A 15,159-nucleotide genomic window follows, 5' to 3' on the forward strand; every position below is an offset into this window, starting at 1 on the left:
AAGTTTTTCTTTAGTCACTATCTTCTCCACTCAGTCTCTCCCTACATTTCTCTGCTTCCTCTTCATTCTCTTTATCTCTGTTGTTTTCCCTGCTTCTACCCTACATTGGTCGCTGAGTCTCAGCATACACCAGTAGAGGAGGGAGACAGACAATATTTTGGGAAACTAGAGTCTTGAGGGTAGAAGAATTATGCCGGGGTTCTCATAACTGTTCCTCCCCCCTGTTGGAGGAGTAGTGGACCCAGTCCCCAGCTCCTGTGAAATTGCTTTGGAATCATATCTTCCTTTGGTCTTTGACAAGTGAAGCTGATCTTACCTTTTCATACCCGGAGTTACTTGGAGAGAGTGGTGGCTCTGATGTAATAAACTTGTGCTCACCTCCCTCATAGTGGAAGGGTAGAGACTGAGGGTGTAGGGGGTCATCCCAGTCACTCAGAATGCAGAAGTGTGGAACACAATCATCCCTGTTGGTAAGTTCATTTACATTTGGTTGAACTCTGGAATAAATTGCCTAGAGAGGTTCTAGAATATCCATCTCTGCAGATATTTAAGAGCAGGTTAGATAGACCTCTATCAGGGATGGTCTAGACAGTACCAGGTCCTGCCATGAGGGCAGGGGACTGGACTCGATGACCTCTCGAGGTCCCTTCCAGTTCTAGTGGTCTATGCTTCTTTGATTGATGGATTAATTTAACCTAATGAGCATTGCTCTGTGCTATTGCCCTCACTCTGATTGGGTAATCTTATATTTGTTAACAACAATCTTGTGGCACCTTAGTCTGTAACTTTAAAAAGTATATATTTGTTTGTCACTCACACAGCCATCCCTCTGAGACTTACATTTGTTGTCACTGCAGTATGAGCAGCAATGGATGCCTGCCATGGAAACCCAAGCAAGTGACCACCTATCTGTTGCAATCCAGCTCTAAAGATATTCCAAGCAAAGCATATTGTCTCCTGCTTATAAGGGTGTGCCAAGTTGCTTACCAGCATTGACATGCCAAAAATTTAGTTTCTGTGTGATTTTACCAATGCATTATCAGTAGATGGAAGTGAATACTGACTTTGTGCAAGTTCATTTTATCTTGGCACATCATTCAGAGGCTTGTTTCAAGTGCTCCTGAGGCTTACCCGATTTCTAAGTCTAGGTAAAAGTAACAATAACTAATAATAGAAAAATAAAAACTTTAAAACAAATCTAGTGAAGGTATACACTGTTTTTTGTAAGCAACACAGTCTCACCAGGGCATGTATTTTCTGATCATTTTATGCAGAGATACCAGATTCTGTTATGCCACCAGTTAAAACAGGCTCTTGCCTGTCAATGGATGGTCATCGTCATGAGAAAGAGGAGAGTTGGCATGATGGTTGCCGAGAATGTTATTGTCTCAATGGACGGGAGATGTGTGCGTTGATCACCTGCCCTGTGCCAAACTGTGGCAATCCTACCATACATCCAGGACAATGTTGTCCATCATGTCCAGGTAAAATGTTGTATTCTACATTATATAATAAATCAACCCTACTCCCACTTTTGTGTGTGACATTTCCTCGTCCATAGTTAAGGCATAAATACAAGTCAAGAGATGAGGTTCTGATACCCAGCTATGCCAGAAACTAATTTTGGTGACTTTTGTTATGTTTTCTGTGTTTCAGTTTCCTCAACTGTAAAATAAAAGTATGAATACTTATTTCATATGGCTGTTGTGAGGGTTAATTCATTAATATTTGTAAAAAAAATAAAATAAAGTGTTGCAATTCTAAAATATTATGTTTCCAGTTTGCTAGCTGTGATGTCATATGAAAATCTTCTGATTAGCCTTAAGTTAAAAATGAAATTTCCTTAATGGCCACCTATTGATGACAATTTTTCAGTGTGTCTGATGGGAATATTCATTCAATCAGGTTTCTTGATTAATTGAATAATCTGATTGCATGTAGCAGATCAGAAATATTTGCTCCTGTAATAGAAAATTATTCAATTGTCTCTCTTGGGGTAAGAAGGCGAAGTACAAATCACGTAGAATTATTATGTTGTTTTGATTATAAGAACATTACACATTAAAATACTTGAAAGATCTTAAGTTAGACGCTGGGTAAAAGTATAACATTATTTCATTTTTAGTCTCAATTGCATTGCTCACAGGAGACTATTTTATATGATAAACAATAAACAATTGTTCCTTTAATAGATATGAATGTATCATAATTAATATCTGAGTTACTAGATAGTAGGCGGTATTGCATAGTAAAATTCAAAATAGTAATAATGGTATTAATAGTAATAAAATGCCAAATCAACAGAAAACAAGTATTTAAAAGGATAAGGCAATATTTTGCTTTTGTTGTAAAATAAAACAAACATAAGAAACAAAGTAAAAGGCATGGAAATTACTATTTAAATTAGTATCTTAAAATTAGTTGAAACAATGTTTAGTTAAAGCTTATGTTAGGATTAGGGACTGGATTTAACTGCTATGACTGAAGCAAATTCCTCAGGCTCAAAACTCATCTGTGCTGAGATGTGAGTATTTTGCTAATACTCAAGAAGCCTGGTTTACCCTGAAGAGAGACATAGTCTTGAGAAAATCTGTCTGTCACTCCTCTTCCAAAGAACACAGAAGGTGAGAGAGGTCTGTTTTAAACTTCTTCTGGAGTGTTCTCTGAGAGCCCCCTTCTGAGCTGGACAATGGCCTATCAGGACAGAACAGACATCCCCAATCAGTACTCCAGAGAGCTATGTTTCAGCCTGAGTCTCACTCATTGAAAAAAAACACATTTGGCACTGTGTATCGGGAAGCGCAGGAAAGTGAGGAAGAGTATGTGCAGGCTGAATAGCATCCTTCCCCAGTAGCAATTTCTTCCTCACAAGACTAGACAGTACAGCCACCCTCTCCCACTGAGCTGTCCAGGAACTATTGAGTTAGATGATGCACGTTTTAGAAATTCCCGTCAAGTTGTGTGATTTCTCCCCCCCCCCCCCGCCTTCCTCCCTTCCTCCCCCACACTATCTACAGGTATGTCTACACTAGCCACCCTAGTTCGAACTAGGGTGGCTAATGTAGTCATTCGAACTTGCAAATGAAGCCCGGGATTAAAATATCCCGGGCTTTATTTGCATGTTCCCGGGCACCGCCATTTTTAAATGTCCGGTAGTTCAAACTCCCTGCCCGCGGCTACACATGGCATGGGCTAGGTAGTTCGAAATAAAGCTCCTAATTCGAGCTACCATTACTCCTCATTGCAGGAGCCCCTGATGGTGTGGCGTATGTGGTTTGGTTCCGTGGTGGTGTCGCTTGTACAGCCACTCCCCGAGTTACAAACAAGTTACGGACCAACACTTGGTCGAAGTGTTCGTAACTCGGATTCCATAGAGTTACATGGCTGTTGGTAAGCGCGGATCGCCGTTCGTAACTCGGATCCACATTTACGACCACTTTGGTCATAAGTGCAGATGGTCGTAAGTGGAGGTGGTCGTAACTTGGGGAGCGGCTGTATAGATATGTGGACAGAGTTGGCAATGGAGTTTGTTAAACTCACTTAGGAAGCTACCACTGTATCTGAGGTGTATTTTGTGGCTGCTAATAAGTATTTGCTTAAGGTGTGGGGTTGTCTGTAGGCTAGGATTGGCCTGTCTCCCGAGGTCTGTGAGAGGGAGGGATCGTTTTCCAGGATAGGTTGCAGATTGTCAATAATGCACTGGAGGGGTTTAAGATGGGGGCTGTAGGAGATGACCAGTGGTGTTCTGTTATTTTCCTTGTTGGGCCTGATTTGAAGTAGTTGACTTCTGGGTACTTGTATGATTCTGTCAATTTGTTTCCTCGCTTCCCCAGGTGGGCATTTAAGTTTTAAAAATGCCTGATAAAGATCTTGTAGGTATTTTCCTCTGTGGGAATGGAGCAAATCCAGTTGTATCATAGGGCTTGGTGTAGACAGTAGATTATGTGATATGTCCTGGATGAAAGCTAGAGGCATGTAGGTAAGAATAGTGGTCAGTAGGTTTCTGCTATAGGGTGGTGTTTGTGACCATCATCTGTCTGTACTGTAGTGTCAAGGATGTGGATCTCTTGTGTTGACTGGTCCCGGCTGATATTGATAGTGGGTTGGAAATTGTGGAAATCCCAGTGGAATTCTTCAAGGGTCTCTTTCCTGTGGGTCAACATGATGAAGATGTCATCAATGTAAGAACTAGGGGGTTACTAAATACAATTAATAGCAGGTTTAAAACAAACAAAAGGAAGTATTTATTCATGCAGCATACCGTCAACCTGTGGAACTCCTTGCCAGAGGATGTTGTGAAGACCTGGTCTTTGACAGGGTTCAAAAATTAGATAAATTCATGGAGGTTAGGTCCATCAATACTTACTAGCTAGGATGGGTAGGAATAGTGTCCCTAACCTCTGTTTGTCAGAAGCTGGAAATAGATGACAGGAGACTACCTGTTCACTCTGTCTGGGGCATCTGGCATTGGCCAATGTTGGAAGACAGGATACTGGGCTAGATGGACCTTTGATCTGATCCAGTATAGTCATTCTTATGTTCTTAATGTAGCATAAGTAGAGGAATCATGCTAGGGGATGGGAGCTGAGGAAACGTTGCTCTAGGTCAGCCATACAAATGGTGGCATATTGTGGGGCCCTGTGGGTACCCATTAGGGATGTTAGGTATAAGCTTATCAGGTAGTCGAGTGGCATACTCGACTACTCACTTCCCCTCCCCCTTGCTGCCTCTATATGAGAGGTAGCAAGGGGGGAATAGAAGACGGTGCTGGGGACAACCAGCTTAAAAGCCGGTTCCCCCCAGCACAGTTTCCATGGTGTCGCATGCCCTCCTGACCCCCGCTGCCTCTACCAGAGGCAGCAGAGGAGAGAGAGGGGAGACTCTGGCAGCAGTATCTGTTTGTCGGCGTCTCAGTGGGGACCTGAGCCCTCCCACAGACAGGGGCTGCTGCCACCTCTCAACCCCCCTGTTTGTAGCAGCCCAGGTTGGCCATGAGAAAGGGTGGCTCTGGCAGCAGCCCCTGGCCACAGCCAACCCTGGCCACCACGAACAGGGGCTGCTGTCAGAACAGCCTCTGTTCATGGCAGCCAGGGCTGACTATGGACATGGGTTGCTGCCAGAGCAGTCCCTGGCCACGGCCAGCCCTGGCTGCTGCAAACAGGGGCTGCTGGACTTTGCACAAGCCAGGACCAAGCAGTCCCGGCTCACACTGGTCCAGGACATTGCGCCTCTGCATTTTAAATGTAGGAAGAGCCCAGTGGCTCTTCCTACATTTACAATGCAGAGCTGCAGTGCAGGTAGCTCCCAGAGCCAGCAAAAGCCGGGACTGCTCAGTCCCGGCTTGATCCGGCTCAGGGAGTTACCCGCTACGGTAGCACTGCAGAGCTGTTGTTATTGACTAATCGTGCAGTCAATACAAATTGTCGTGCAATCAATACAAATTGTATCAACTACACAATTAGCCAGATAACTGTAATTTTAATCCTTGGTACCCATAGCAGTGCTGCTTACTTGAAGGTATAAATTGTCCCCAAACTGGAAATAGTTGTGGGTGAGGACAAAGAATAGAAACATTTTTTTCAAAATGAAAGCTTACAATCTGAAGTAAAGTTCTTTGGCAAAATACAGATTTGGTGCACATTCCATTGCCATGGAATCACAAAGAAATCACAGTGCCCTGAACACTGTGGGTATGTCTACACTACCCCGCTAGTTCGAACTAGCGGGGTAATGTATGCATACCGAACTTGCTAATGAAGCCCGGGATTTGAATTTCCCGGGCTTCATTAGCATAAAGCCGGCGCCGCCATTTTTAAAAGCCGGCTAGTGCGAACCCCGTGCCGCGCGGCTACACGCGGCACGGGCTAGATAGTTCGAACTACGTAGCCATTCCGAACTATCTGTACTCCTCGTTCCACGAGGCACGCGCGGCACGGGGTTCGCACTAGCCGGCTTTTAAAAATGGCGGCGCCGGCTTTATGCTAATGAAGCCCGGGAAATTCAAATCCCGGGCTTCATTAGCAAGTTCGGTATGCATACATTACCCCGCTAGTTCGAACTAGCGGGGTAGTGTAGACATACCCTGTGAGTTTATCTCCCTTGATTCTTTGTGCTCTCGGCTTGGGGATAACACGCTGGCCTTTTGCACTTTCTGATTTTCTTGGAAGACTGCACATAAGTCAGAATGCAGCAGCACCACCCTCGTTTCAACAACCAATAGCTTACTCCTCTACTATATCTCTATTATTACATATTAATGATGAGGATAAACTAAGTAATGTTATGGAACTCTATAGGTTTCAATAGGGAGTCAGAGGAAAGGAATCATCATATCTCCTTTCAGAGCCTGTGAGGCTGACTAGGAAAGTAGCCAGTATTGTTGGCCTTCTCAGTGTCTGCCAGCAAGATTACAAAATGATCAGGATTACAATTCGAGAGCACATTTGACCAGCCAGGTTATTGATTGAGGAATATTTTATAAGACTCATCTTATCATAATTTTTCAGGAACTCAGTTGCAACAGTTTCCATTCTAAGGAAGTGTGAAGCAAAATGTTGAGCAGTGCTATCTGGTTTTCCTGTTTTGACACAGCCCTGGACAAATTGCAGTGCATTAGATTGGTTTGCAGCTTCGCAGAATGCCCAGATATAAAATAGGTTACTTGCTAAGACAATTAGGTTTATTCAGATATACTATAGGTCATTAGCCATCGATAAAATAAGATAATACTGATGTAATGCAGTCATGTATCATTACCAGGAGTTCCTACCATTAACTCTTTTCTTGAAGGATGATGTCCTCACTGAAAAATTATTAGTATCCCCAGTGAAGGCAGCTGGTATATAGAAGGGGCAAAGATTGATCCTGTACTGTTCCCATGATCCAGTTTTTCTCCAGGGCTGGCTTGAAAATATAAATGAGGAGGAAATATCCCCTTCTTGAGATGCAGCTGCTTGTGAGACAGCTGACATGGGGCTATCTGCAGCATTGCACTGTTTGTGAGTTGTGTCAACTACTAAACTGATGTATCATCTGTGTCCAAATTATTACACCCACCCTAAATGCTTTCTGTCCCTTTGTCATTTATGTTCTTATTCTTGTCCTTAATCCGTGTCCTTAAACATTTGAAATGTTCTAAGAATTCCTTCCAGATTCATGATATCAAATTCTGAGATGATTTTATGTACAGTACCCTGGAGAAGGAATATTGCCTCACAGAACTGCAATATAGGAATGGAACTGTGCATATAGATCAAAATTGCAGCGATTTTTAGCTTCACTGCAAGCTCATATCTAAAGTGTCTGTCCACTAGTACTTAATATTTATATAGAAATTGCTAATTTCCATGTTCAATAACAGAGGTTTTCAACAAGGGGAACATTCCCCCCAGGAGTGGGGGCAGGACATCACTTAAAATGTCATATGGGGAGCCCTACCAAATTCACAGTCATGCAAAACGTGTCACAGACCATGAAATCTGGTGTTCTTTTGTGAAATCTGTTTTTTCAGGACAGTTCAGTGTTTCTCAATTTGGGAGGCCTTAGCAAAAAGGGAGTTGCAGGAAGATCACAAGGTTGTTTTAGGAGGGTTGCGGTATTGCCACCCTTATTTCTACGCTGCCTTAAGAACTGGGTAACTGGAGAATGGTGGTTGTAATAATGGCGAGATGTCCATCTCTGAAGGCAGCACCATATCACACTTCAGCACTCTGTGACACTTACTTCTGTACTGCTGCTTTCAGAGCTAGGTGTCCAGAAAGTGAGGGCTGCTGACTAAGGGACCAGCTGCGCGGGCAGCAGCGCAGAATTAACTCCTGCGCTGTTGCTGGTGGTAGCTCTGCCTTCAGAGCTCGATTCCCGGCCAGTGTCTGCTGCTGTCCAGCTTCTCAGCTCTAACAGCAGTGCTGCTGCTGCCAGCAACTGCCGTAAAAGGGTAGCAGTACTGCAACACCTATACAATAACCTTGCGACCCCCACACAACTCCTTTTTGGGTCAGGAACCCTACAATTACAACACCATGAAATTTCAGATTTAAATATCTGAAATCATGAAACATCATTTTAAAAATTATGACCCTGAAATTGACCAGAATGGACCATGATTTTGTTAGGGCCCTATCCATAAGTCAGAAGACCATCCAGGCCAAATTTGAGTGAGTTGAAATGGGGATCCAACTGCTAGCAACCTTCTCACTAGTGAGACTAGGGAGAAGAGCAGAGGTGCTCCAAGTTTTTAAAAATATGCTAAGGTAGGGTATGATTCAAGAAAGGTTGAGGATCCTTGTTTTATAGCTATTTCATTAATTATGGCTGTGTTTAATTGTTTTCTCAGATTATGTTATCTTATAAAAAAGTAAGTGGAGTATCATATTACTTTTTGTGATGTCTCATTTCTCTCACTTTTTGCCAGAACAAAACACATATAATCTCATTTAGTTACGCAGCTTGCTTTCTCGGATAACTTTACTTGACTTTGTTGTTGTTTTCTTTTGATATGTGTATTTTCAATAATCATAGGAGATTTTGGTTGGAAGAGACACCAGGAAGTCATTTAGTTCAACCCCTTGCTCAAAGCAGAACCAACCCCAACTAAATCATCCCAGCCAGGGCTTTGTCAAGCCCAACCGTAAAAACCTCTAATGGTGGAGATTCCATCACCTCTTTAGTAATCCATTTTAGTGCATCAGCACCCTCCTACTGAAATAGTGTTTTCTAATATCCAACTTAGATCTCCCCCACTGCAATTTGAGACCATTACTCCTTATTTTGTCATCTGCCACCTCTGAGAATAGCCTACCTCCATCCTCTTTAGAACCCCCCGTAAGGCAGTTGAAAGATGCTATCAAATCCACCCTCACTCTTCTCTTCTGCAGATTACCTCAACCTCTCCTCATAAATCACATACCCTAGGCCCCTAAAGCAGCGAGGAGTCCTGTGGCACCTTATAGACTAACTGAAGTGTTGGAGCATAAGCTTTCATGGGCAAAGACCCACTTCGTCAGATGCATCTGACAAAGTGGGTCTTTGCCCACGAAAGCTTATGCTCCAACACTTCAGTTAGTCTATAAGGTGCCACAGAACTCCTCGACACTTTTGCAGATTCAGACTAACACGACTACCCCTCTGATCCTTGACCCCTAATAATCACTTCCCTTGATCTCCTGACAGTGCTTCTATTAATGCAGCCCAATATGCTATTTGGCTTCTTGGCAACAAGGGCACACAGTTGACTTTTATCCCGCTTCTTATCCACTATAATCACTAGGTCCTTTTCTGAAGAACTACCACTTAGTCAGTCGGTCCCCAGCCGATAGCAGTGCTTGGGATTCTTCCGTCCTAAGTGCAGGATTCTGCACTTGTCCTTGTTAAACCTCATCAGATTCATTTTGGGTCAATCCTCCAGTATGTCTAGGTCACTCTGGACCCTATTCCTACCCTCCAGCTTATCTATCTTTCCCCCCTCCCCCAGTTTAGTGTCATCTGTGAACTTGGTGAGAATGCAATTTATCCCATCATCGAGATCATCAATAGTAACCATGAGAAAGTAATATATGTTGATTGTCTTTTTATTAACTGCAGTCCCAATATATTTTCATTTGTTTCCCTTTTAATTTTCTTTCTTTTTCCCCAGATGAATCTATTGTGCAGAAGCCAGAGCTTAGCAGTCCATCTATCTGCCATGCTCCAGGAGGAGAATACTTTGTAGAAGGAGAGACATGGAATATTGACACCTGCACACAGTGTACATGCCATAGTGGACGCGTTCTGTGTGAGACCGAAGTCTGCCCACCTCTTCTTTGTCAAAACCCCATCCGTACTCAGGATTCCTGCTGTCCACAGTGCCCAGGTAACAATTGCCTATCTGTTATCAGCATAGGCCTTTCTGGATTTTCTGCAAAAGCCTGTGTATTTGGCAAAAAATATTTAAACTTGAATAGAAACAACTGCTGGTTCTGCTAGTGCAGTTAAAGCAATCCCTTTAGCCATCATCCATGACATTTTCTTGAGAAGGAGCTCCAAAGCCTTCTGTAGCTTTAAACATTTTTGTACATTTAAAAAAAAAAAAAGAATAGATGCTGTAAGGAGCAGTGATATTGACAGCACTCACTTTATGTGAGGGTAAACGCCAGAGGATTGAAAAAGTGCAAATGTTGTCCCAGTCTTCAAAGGGATTGGATGTGGATGAGGACATAATCCTAACAAATGCTGTCACACAAATCTGATTTCTAGACCTATTAAAACAGTGAAGGAAATATTAAGAAACATTGTGAATAATTGGAAGGAATTCAGAGAAGAGCAGCCAACATGATTAAGGGACCAGAGAGACTGATTTACGAAGAAGGATTAAAAGAGCTAATTATGCATAGCTTGGCCAAACTGTGAATGAGGATAAACTAGCTGTCTACAAGTGCCAAAAAGAGAGAGAAAATAGTTTACAGTAGTTCAGTTGGGTATAGCCACTCTTGCAATAATAGAATAGACTAGAGTAAAGGAAGTAATATCCTTTAGATTGGTATTGTCTCCCATAGGAATTAATAGAAGCCCCACTGCTTGAATCATTTAACACAGACAAGCACAAAACACTCTAACAAATACACTGCAGATAACAACTCTTTGTTGGCAGGGGGATAATCTAATTTCTTGAATCAATCATTTATGAAAAGAAGAAAGACATGTGCAAATACCTAGAAGCTGAAGAAGCCAGTATATCAAATGGATTTATAAAGAACAAATCATGCTGGATAAATTTGATGAAGTGTTTGATAGAATTCCTATACTACTGGATAAATGTAGCACAGTAAACTTAATATTGGATTTTAGTAAAGGGTATTCTGTAATGACTAATGAAACTTTATTTGAAATATTAAGACAAATTGTTTTCAGTAAGAGCATTTTAATACTCGTTAAAGTTGGCAATAGAACAGCTAATAAGAGTATAACATAATTGTTAACGATAAACAGCAATATTTCAAATTAAGGAGAGGGTAATGGTATTGATGTGGCAAAGAATCTGCTTTGTTAGGTCTAGTTTTTCTTGACACACATATAAAAGATGAAGAGAGTATAAAATATACAGAATGTTATATAAGGACCAGACTAAGGATGTTAAATACTGGTTAATTTACTAGTCGAGTAGTCGATGGAATTTCCATCGACCACTCAACTAGTCGATAGGCACTTCCGCCTTCCTCCTTTGAAATGTACAAGAGCCCCCAGTGGGGGCTCTTCTACATTTCAAAGGAGAATGCAGAATTCCGCATACAGCCCAGGGTAGTAGGAAGTCCCATTGCCTCGGCATTTCAAAGCAGCAGCACCGCACAGAGTTCAGTACCGGCTCCATATGGCACTGCCACTTTGAAATACTCCCCTTTTCCCCTCTCCTTTGCTGCCTCTATCTGATAGTGGCAACGGGAGGGGGGGAGATAATCGACTAGTCGACTCAACTATCTGATAAGCATCCTAATCGACTAGTCCTTAACATCCTTAGACCAGAGTGTGGTTGACTATATATGGAAAGAGGTCACAAGGAGCCTTCTTGCCCCCAAATTCCACAAGGACCAGTGACAGTGCATCCAAAAAACAGAGACTGTTCTGTGCTGATGTTGCCATCACCCTTCTGAAGCTGTGAGGAGTGAGGCACTGTAAACATCTCTAACTGCCAGAAAAGAGGGCCAGACATAGTGGAAACCTAGGGAAAACCGAGCTGCACTACAGGGCATCAGCCTGATGAGGGTGTTGGTAAGAATTTCTGCAGGGGCTACAACTGCAGTGCAACCTCTTCCATTCTCATTCTCTTGACAGCACAATCCAGCCCTAGTCTGCCAATGCTAGTAAACTGTGAGATGTTGCAAAAAGAAGAGAATTAATATAAAAGAATGCGGGGGGGGAAGTGGGGTTAAAATAGATAAACTTCAAATGGTCCTATATCTCTTATTGTTATCCAAGATGTATCAAATTCCTCAAACCTCCATTGGCCAATTTAAAAAAAATGGCATCTATAGTTACCCTCCTAAGTTTGTATATGGGCAGTAGATTAGATAGCTTGGTTTATAAAAAGGCTGAACGCTTACCAGCTCTCACTGATGTTTCTGGGGCACTTCTGGGTTTCTTAGGTCAGTTAGCTCCCCATATATGGACTTGGGAGGCTATTTTTAAGTCTCCATGGAGAGATTTTCACAATCACAGAGGCCAGGAAAGTCCACCCCCTGGTTTCCTCCATGAACAAATATGTTCCAGTTCCACAAAGCGAATTGAGGGTTTCTCAGAGACTAGAGACATGGGTAGTCATGCCTCATGCTTGGAACAGGAGTCAGGCCTTTATGCTTGGAGTTGAAGTCAGTTGACAGGAATCTGAGCCAAAGGTCAGAGCTGGATTGCCTGGAATGAGGCAAGACAACAGGAGCAAGGCTGGAAAACAAGGACAAGAGCTAAGGCTCAATCCTCCTTCCAGTCATTCAGCCATCAATAGCCCAGTGTGTTCCCCCAGGAGTCCCAAGATATCTAAGGAACCCCTCTTATTGACTGAGATTCACAGTCAACTTTTTAAAGACAGTTAGGAAGGAGTATCTTTCCAAAGTTGAGCTGAGAAAGAAGTCGCCTTCTCTGAGACCCTCAGAACTGAAGCACAAAGGAGTCAATTTGTTTTAGACATGTCTCAGTTTCCAAAGCTGAAAGGGAGCAAGTGGCCTAAAATGGACCCTCTTGTATCTCTTAATGGATAAGAGAAGAGTAGCAGTAGTGCTGATTACATCTGTTCACTGCCTTTCTGCCAGCATGGCAGTACCGTCCCTTCTAGCGTCTATAGTCTGTTTGGCACCAAGTGCCCTGTCTGTGGTCCCGGTATCAGGGTCCAATTTGCTAACTCTCATATCAATAGTGCTAACTAGGCCTTCAGTCTGCAAAGCCATTTTACAGCATTCAGTCATAGTAGCTCTCCTAAAGAGACAAAGGATTCAAGTTTGCCAGTATCACAATGGCAGGTGGGTGCGAGGAACATCACCCCAGCATCTTGACTCAAATAACCGTAGCCAAACTGGGTCTCAGTAGAAAAAACTCCATACTCATTCTGCATGGAACTCAGGCCACACATTTCTGAGATTTTCCCAGCTAGCATGTCTGTTCCGAAAGGGTAGTCCTGTGGTCTTGACTGATGTAGTAAGTAACCGTTTTTTACTTCTGCTGATCTGTCTATTCATGTTTCCAGATGAACCTCTTCAGCCCTCCTCATCAAGCAACGAAAGCATGCCCAGTTACTGTAAAAACGACGAAGGAGATATTTTCCTGACAGCTGAGTCCTGGAAACCCAATGTCTGCACTAGTTGTATTTGCATGGATGGTGTGATTAGCTGCTACTCTGAATCTTGCCCTCCAGTATCCTGTGAGAGACCTGTTTTGAGAAAAGGACAGTGTTGCCCTTATTGTATAGGTAAGCAAATAAACAAACTAGTTTGCTCTTCCCTACTTGGCAGAGCTGCCGATGGGTGGAAGGTGGGAGAAGGAGAGGCAGTAGCAGCTGGAGCATTGGGTCCTTTAACTCGCTGCTGGAGCCCCTCGCAGCTCAGTCCAGGCAGCACTGAGGGCTGGATCGGGGAGGCTGGCCCCCAGCCCTGCCTCTTCTGCCTAAGTCTCTACCCCATTCAGAGGGGCCGCAGCACTGAGCGCTTCCCCAGGGCCCAGCAAATTCTATCGTCAGCACTGTTTCCTCGAAACTGGGCTGCAGCACAGCTTCACAGGTGATTAATCAGCCCCACCCAGTCAGAGGCTCAAGACTCCCAGCACAGAGCTGACTGACTGGGGGTGGGGAAGAGCTGATTACTCACCCCTGAAGCTATGCTGCTGCAGCTTAGAGGGAACACTGGTTGACAGTCCTGCTACTTGGGAATAAAGTAAAGAGCTGCTCGTTGCACTCGTCAACCCCCCATCACAGGGGTAGGCAATCCTGGCTCTCTCCCCAACCACCGGGGAGGGCCAGGCTGCAGGGATGCCCTACTAGGGCCCATTCACCTTCTCCCTTCCACCAGCTCAGGCTCCTTCTCCCTCCCCCATTCTCTCCAGCCAAGGACCCTTCTCCCTCCCTCCCGTCCGCTAGCCAGGGCTCCTTCCCCCTCTGCCAGCCCAATCCGTTCTCTTCCCTCTCTACCCCCCTGCCACATGGGTCCTGCTGCCGGCATGGTAACTGCAGGAGCTTCAGCCAGCCGCTGAGTGGTGGCTCAGGGGCCAAGGTGCACCCTAGTCCCAACACACACCCCTGGGCGGATCCTGCCATGGTCCCACCCCCCTATGGATCTCAGCGCCTCATGAACTGTTTTTTAAATGGCAGCCCCCCCCCTCACTTGATGGCTGTCAGACCTTCAACCACCTGCTGTGTGGCAGCTCAGAGGGGTTGGGGGTACAGGTCTGTGCATGAGGGGGTGGGAGAAACTTACTTGTCTTCAGGCCTTCTGCTGCTCCCATTCGGCAGAATCTGGCCAGTGGGAGAACAGAGAAAGGCTCCAGACAGTGCGCTCACACGCTACTGTTACCCCAGACCGGAAGGGGCTTTCTCCCCCCTCTTCCCCTGCAGCGGTTTGTCAGGGCTATGGCGCATGGAGCCAGCAGTGACAGTTGTCGGAGGAGGGCCAGAGCTGAGCCAAGGGCAGGTCCCCAGAGATCCACAGCCAGCTGGCAGCAGCCTGCCGAGCCCAAACCCTGTAGCAGCAGGGCTGGAGCCCAGTGGCAGTCAGGTTGGAACAGAGTCAGACGGGGCGGGGGCTTCAGATTTCTACTGCTTGAGCTATTGGTCTTATTACCTTGGCTATCAGCAGGAGAAAGTGTTATTTGGAGAGGAGAGATGTAGTATTTGGTTCCAGGAGCCCATCTTGGAAAGTGGTGATAGGAAGCCTGCCCCATCTCTCTTTTCTCTCCTCCTTTTTCCCATTTGCCACATTGAGTTAAGGGATATCCTCCCACATCTGGTTTCCCCAAAGCGTGAGATGGCCCCAGCAGCACATTGGCTATGTCTAAGAGGTAGTTGGAGGAAGACTAGCCCAGCTGTCCCTTTCCCACAATTGGCCCTGCAGCTCCAAGGATTTCTGGTATAAGATCATCTGCAGTATGATCGCAAAACTAAGAATATTTATGTTAAGCTGTTATTTTGGCATGCTACCAATGTCCTTTTCC

The 15,159-nt window shown here is 44.4% G+C and overlaps 1 protein-coding gene across 3 annotated transcripts in view; it reads left to right on the forward strand.

Moving 5' to 3' along the window:
- CRIM1 (cysteine rich transmembrane BMP regulator 1) overlaps positions 1–15,159 on the forward strand; it is a 336,829-nt gene that overhangs the window by 298,940 nt on the left and 22,730 nt on the right. For all 3 annotated transcript variants that reach the window (XM_075924932.1, XM_075924933.1, XM_075924934.1), the window contains 3 exons: positions 1,275–1,484; positions 9,632–9,847; positions 13,205–13,426. In XM_075924932.1, the coding sequence (XP_075781047.1) occupies positions 1,275–1,484; positions 9,632–9,847; positions 13,205–13,426 (648 nt within the window). The remainder of the gene's footprint in view (positions 1–1,274; positions 1,485–9,631; positions 9,848–13,204; positions 13,427–15,159) is intronic.

This window comes from Pelodiscus sinensis, chromosome 3 (assembly GCF_049634645.1).
Source record: "Pelodiscus sinensis isolate JC-2024 chromosome 3, ASM4963464v1, whole genome shotgun sequence".
NCBI classification, from domain to species: domain Eukaryota; kingdom Metazoa; phylum Chordata; order Testudines; family Trionychidae; genus Pelodiscus; species Pelodiscus sinensis.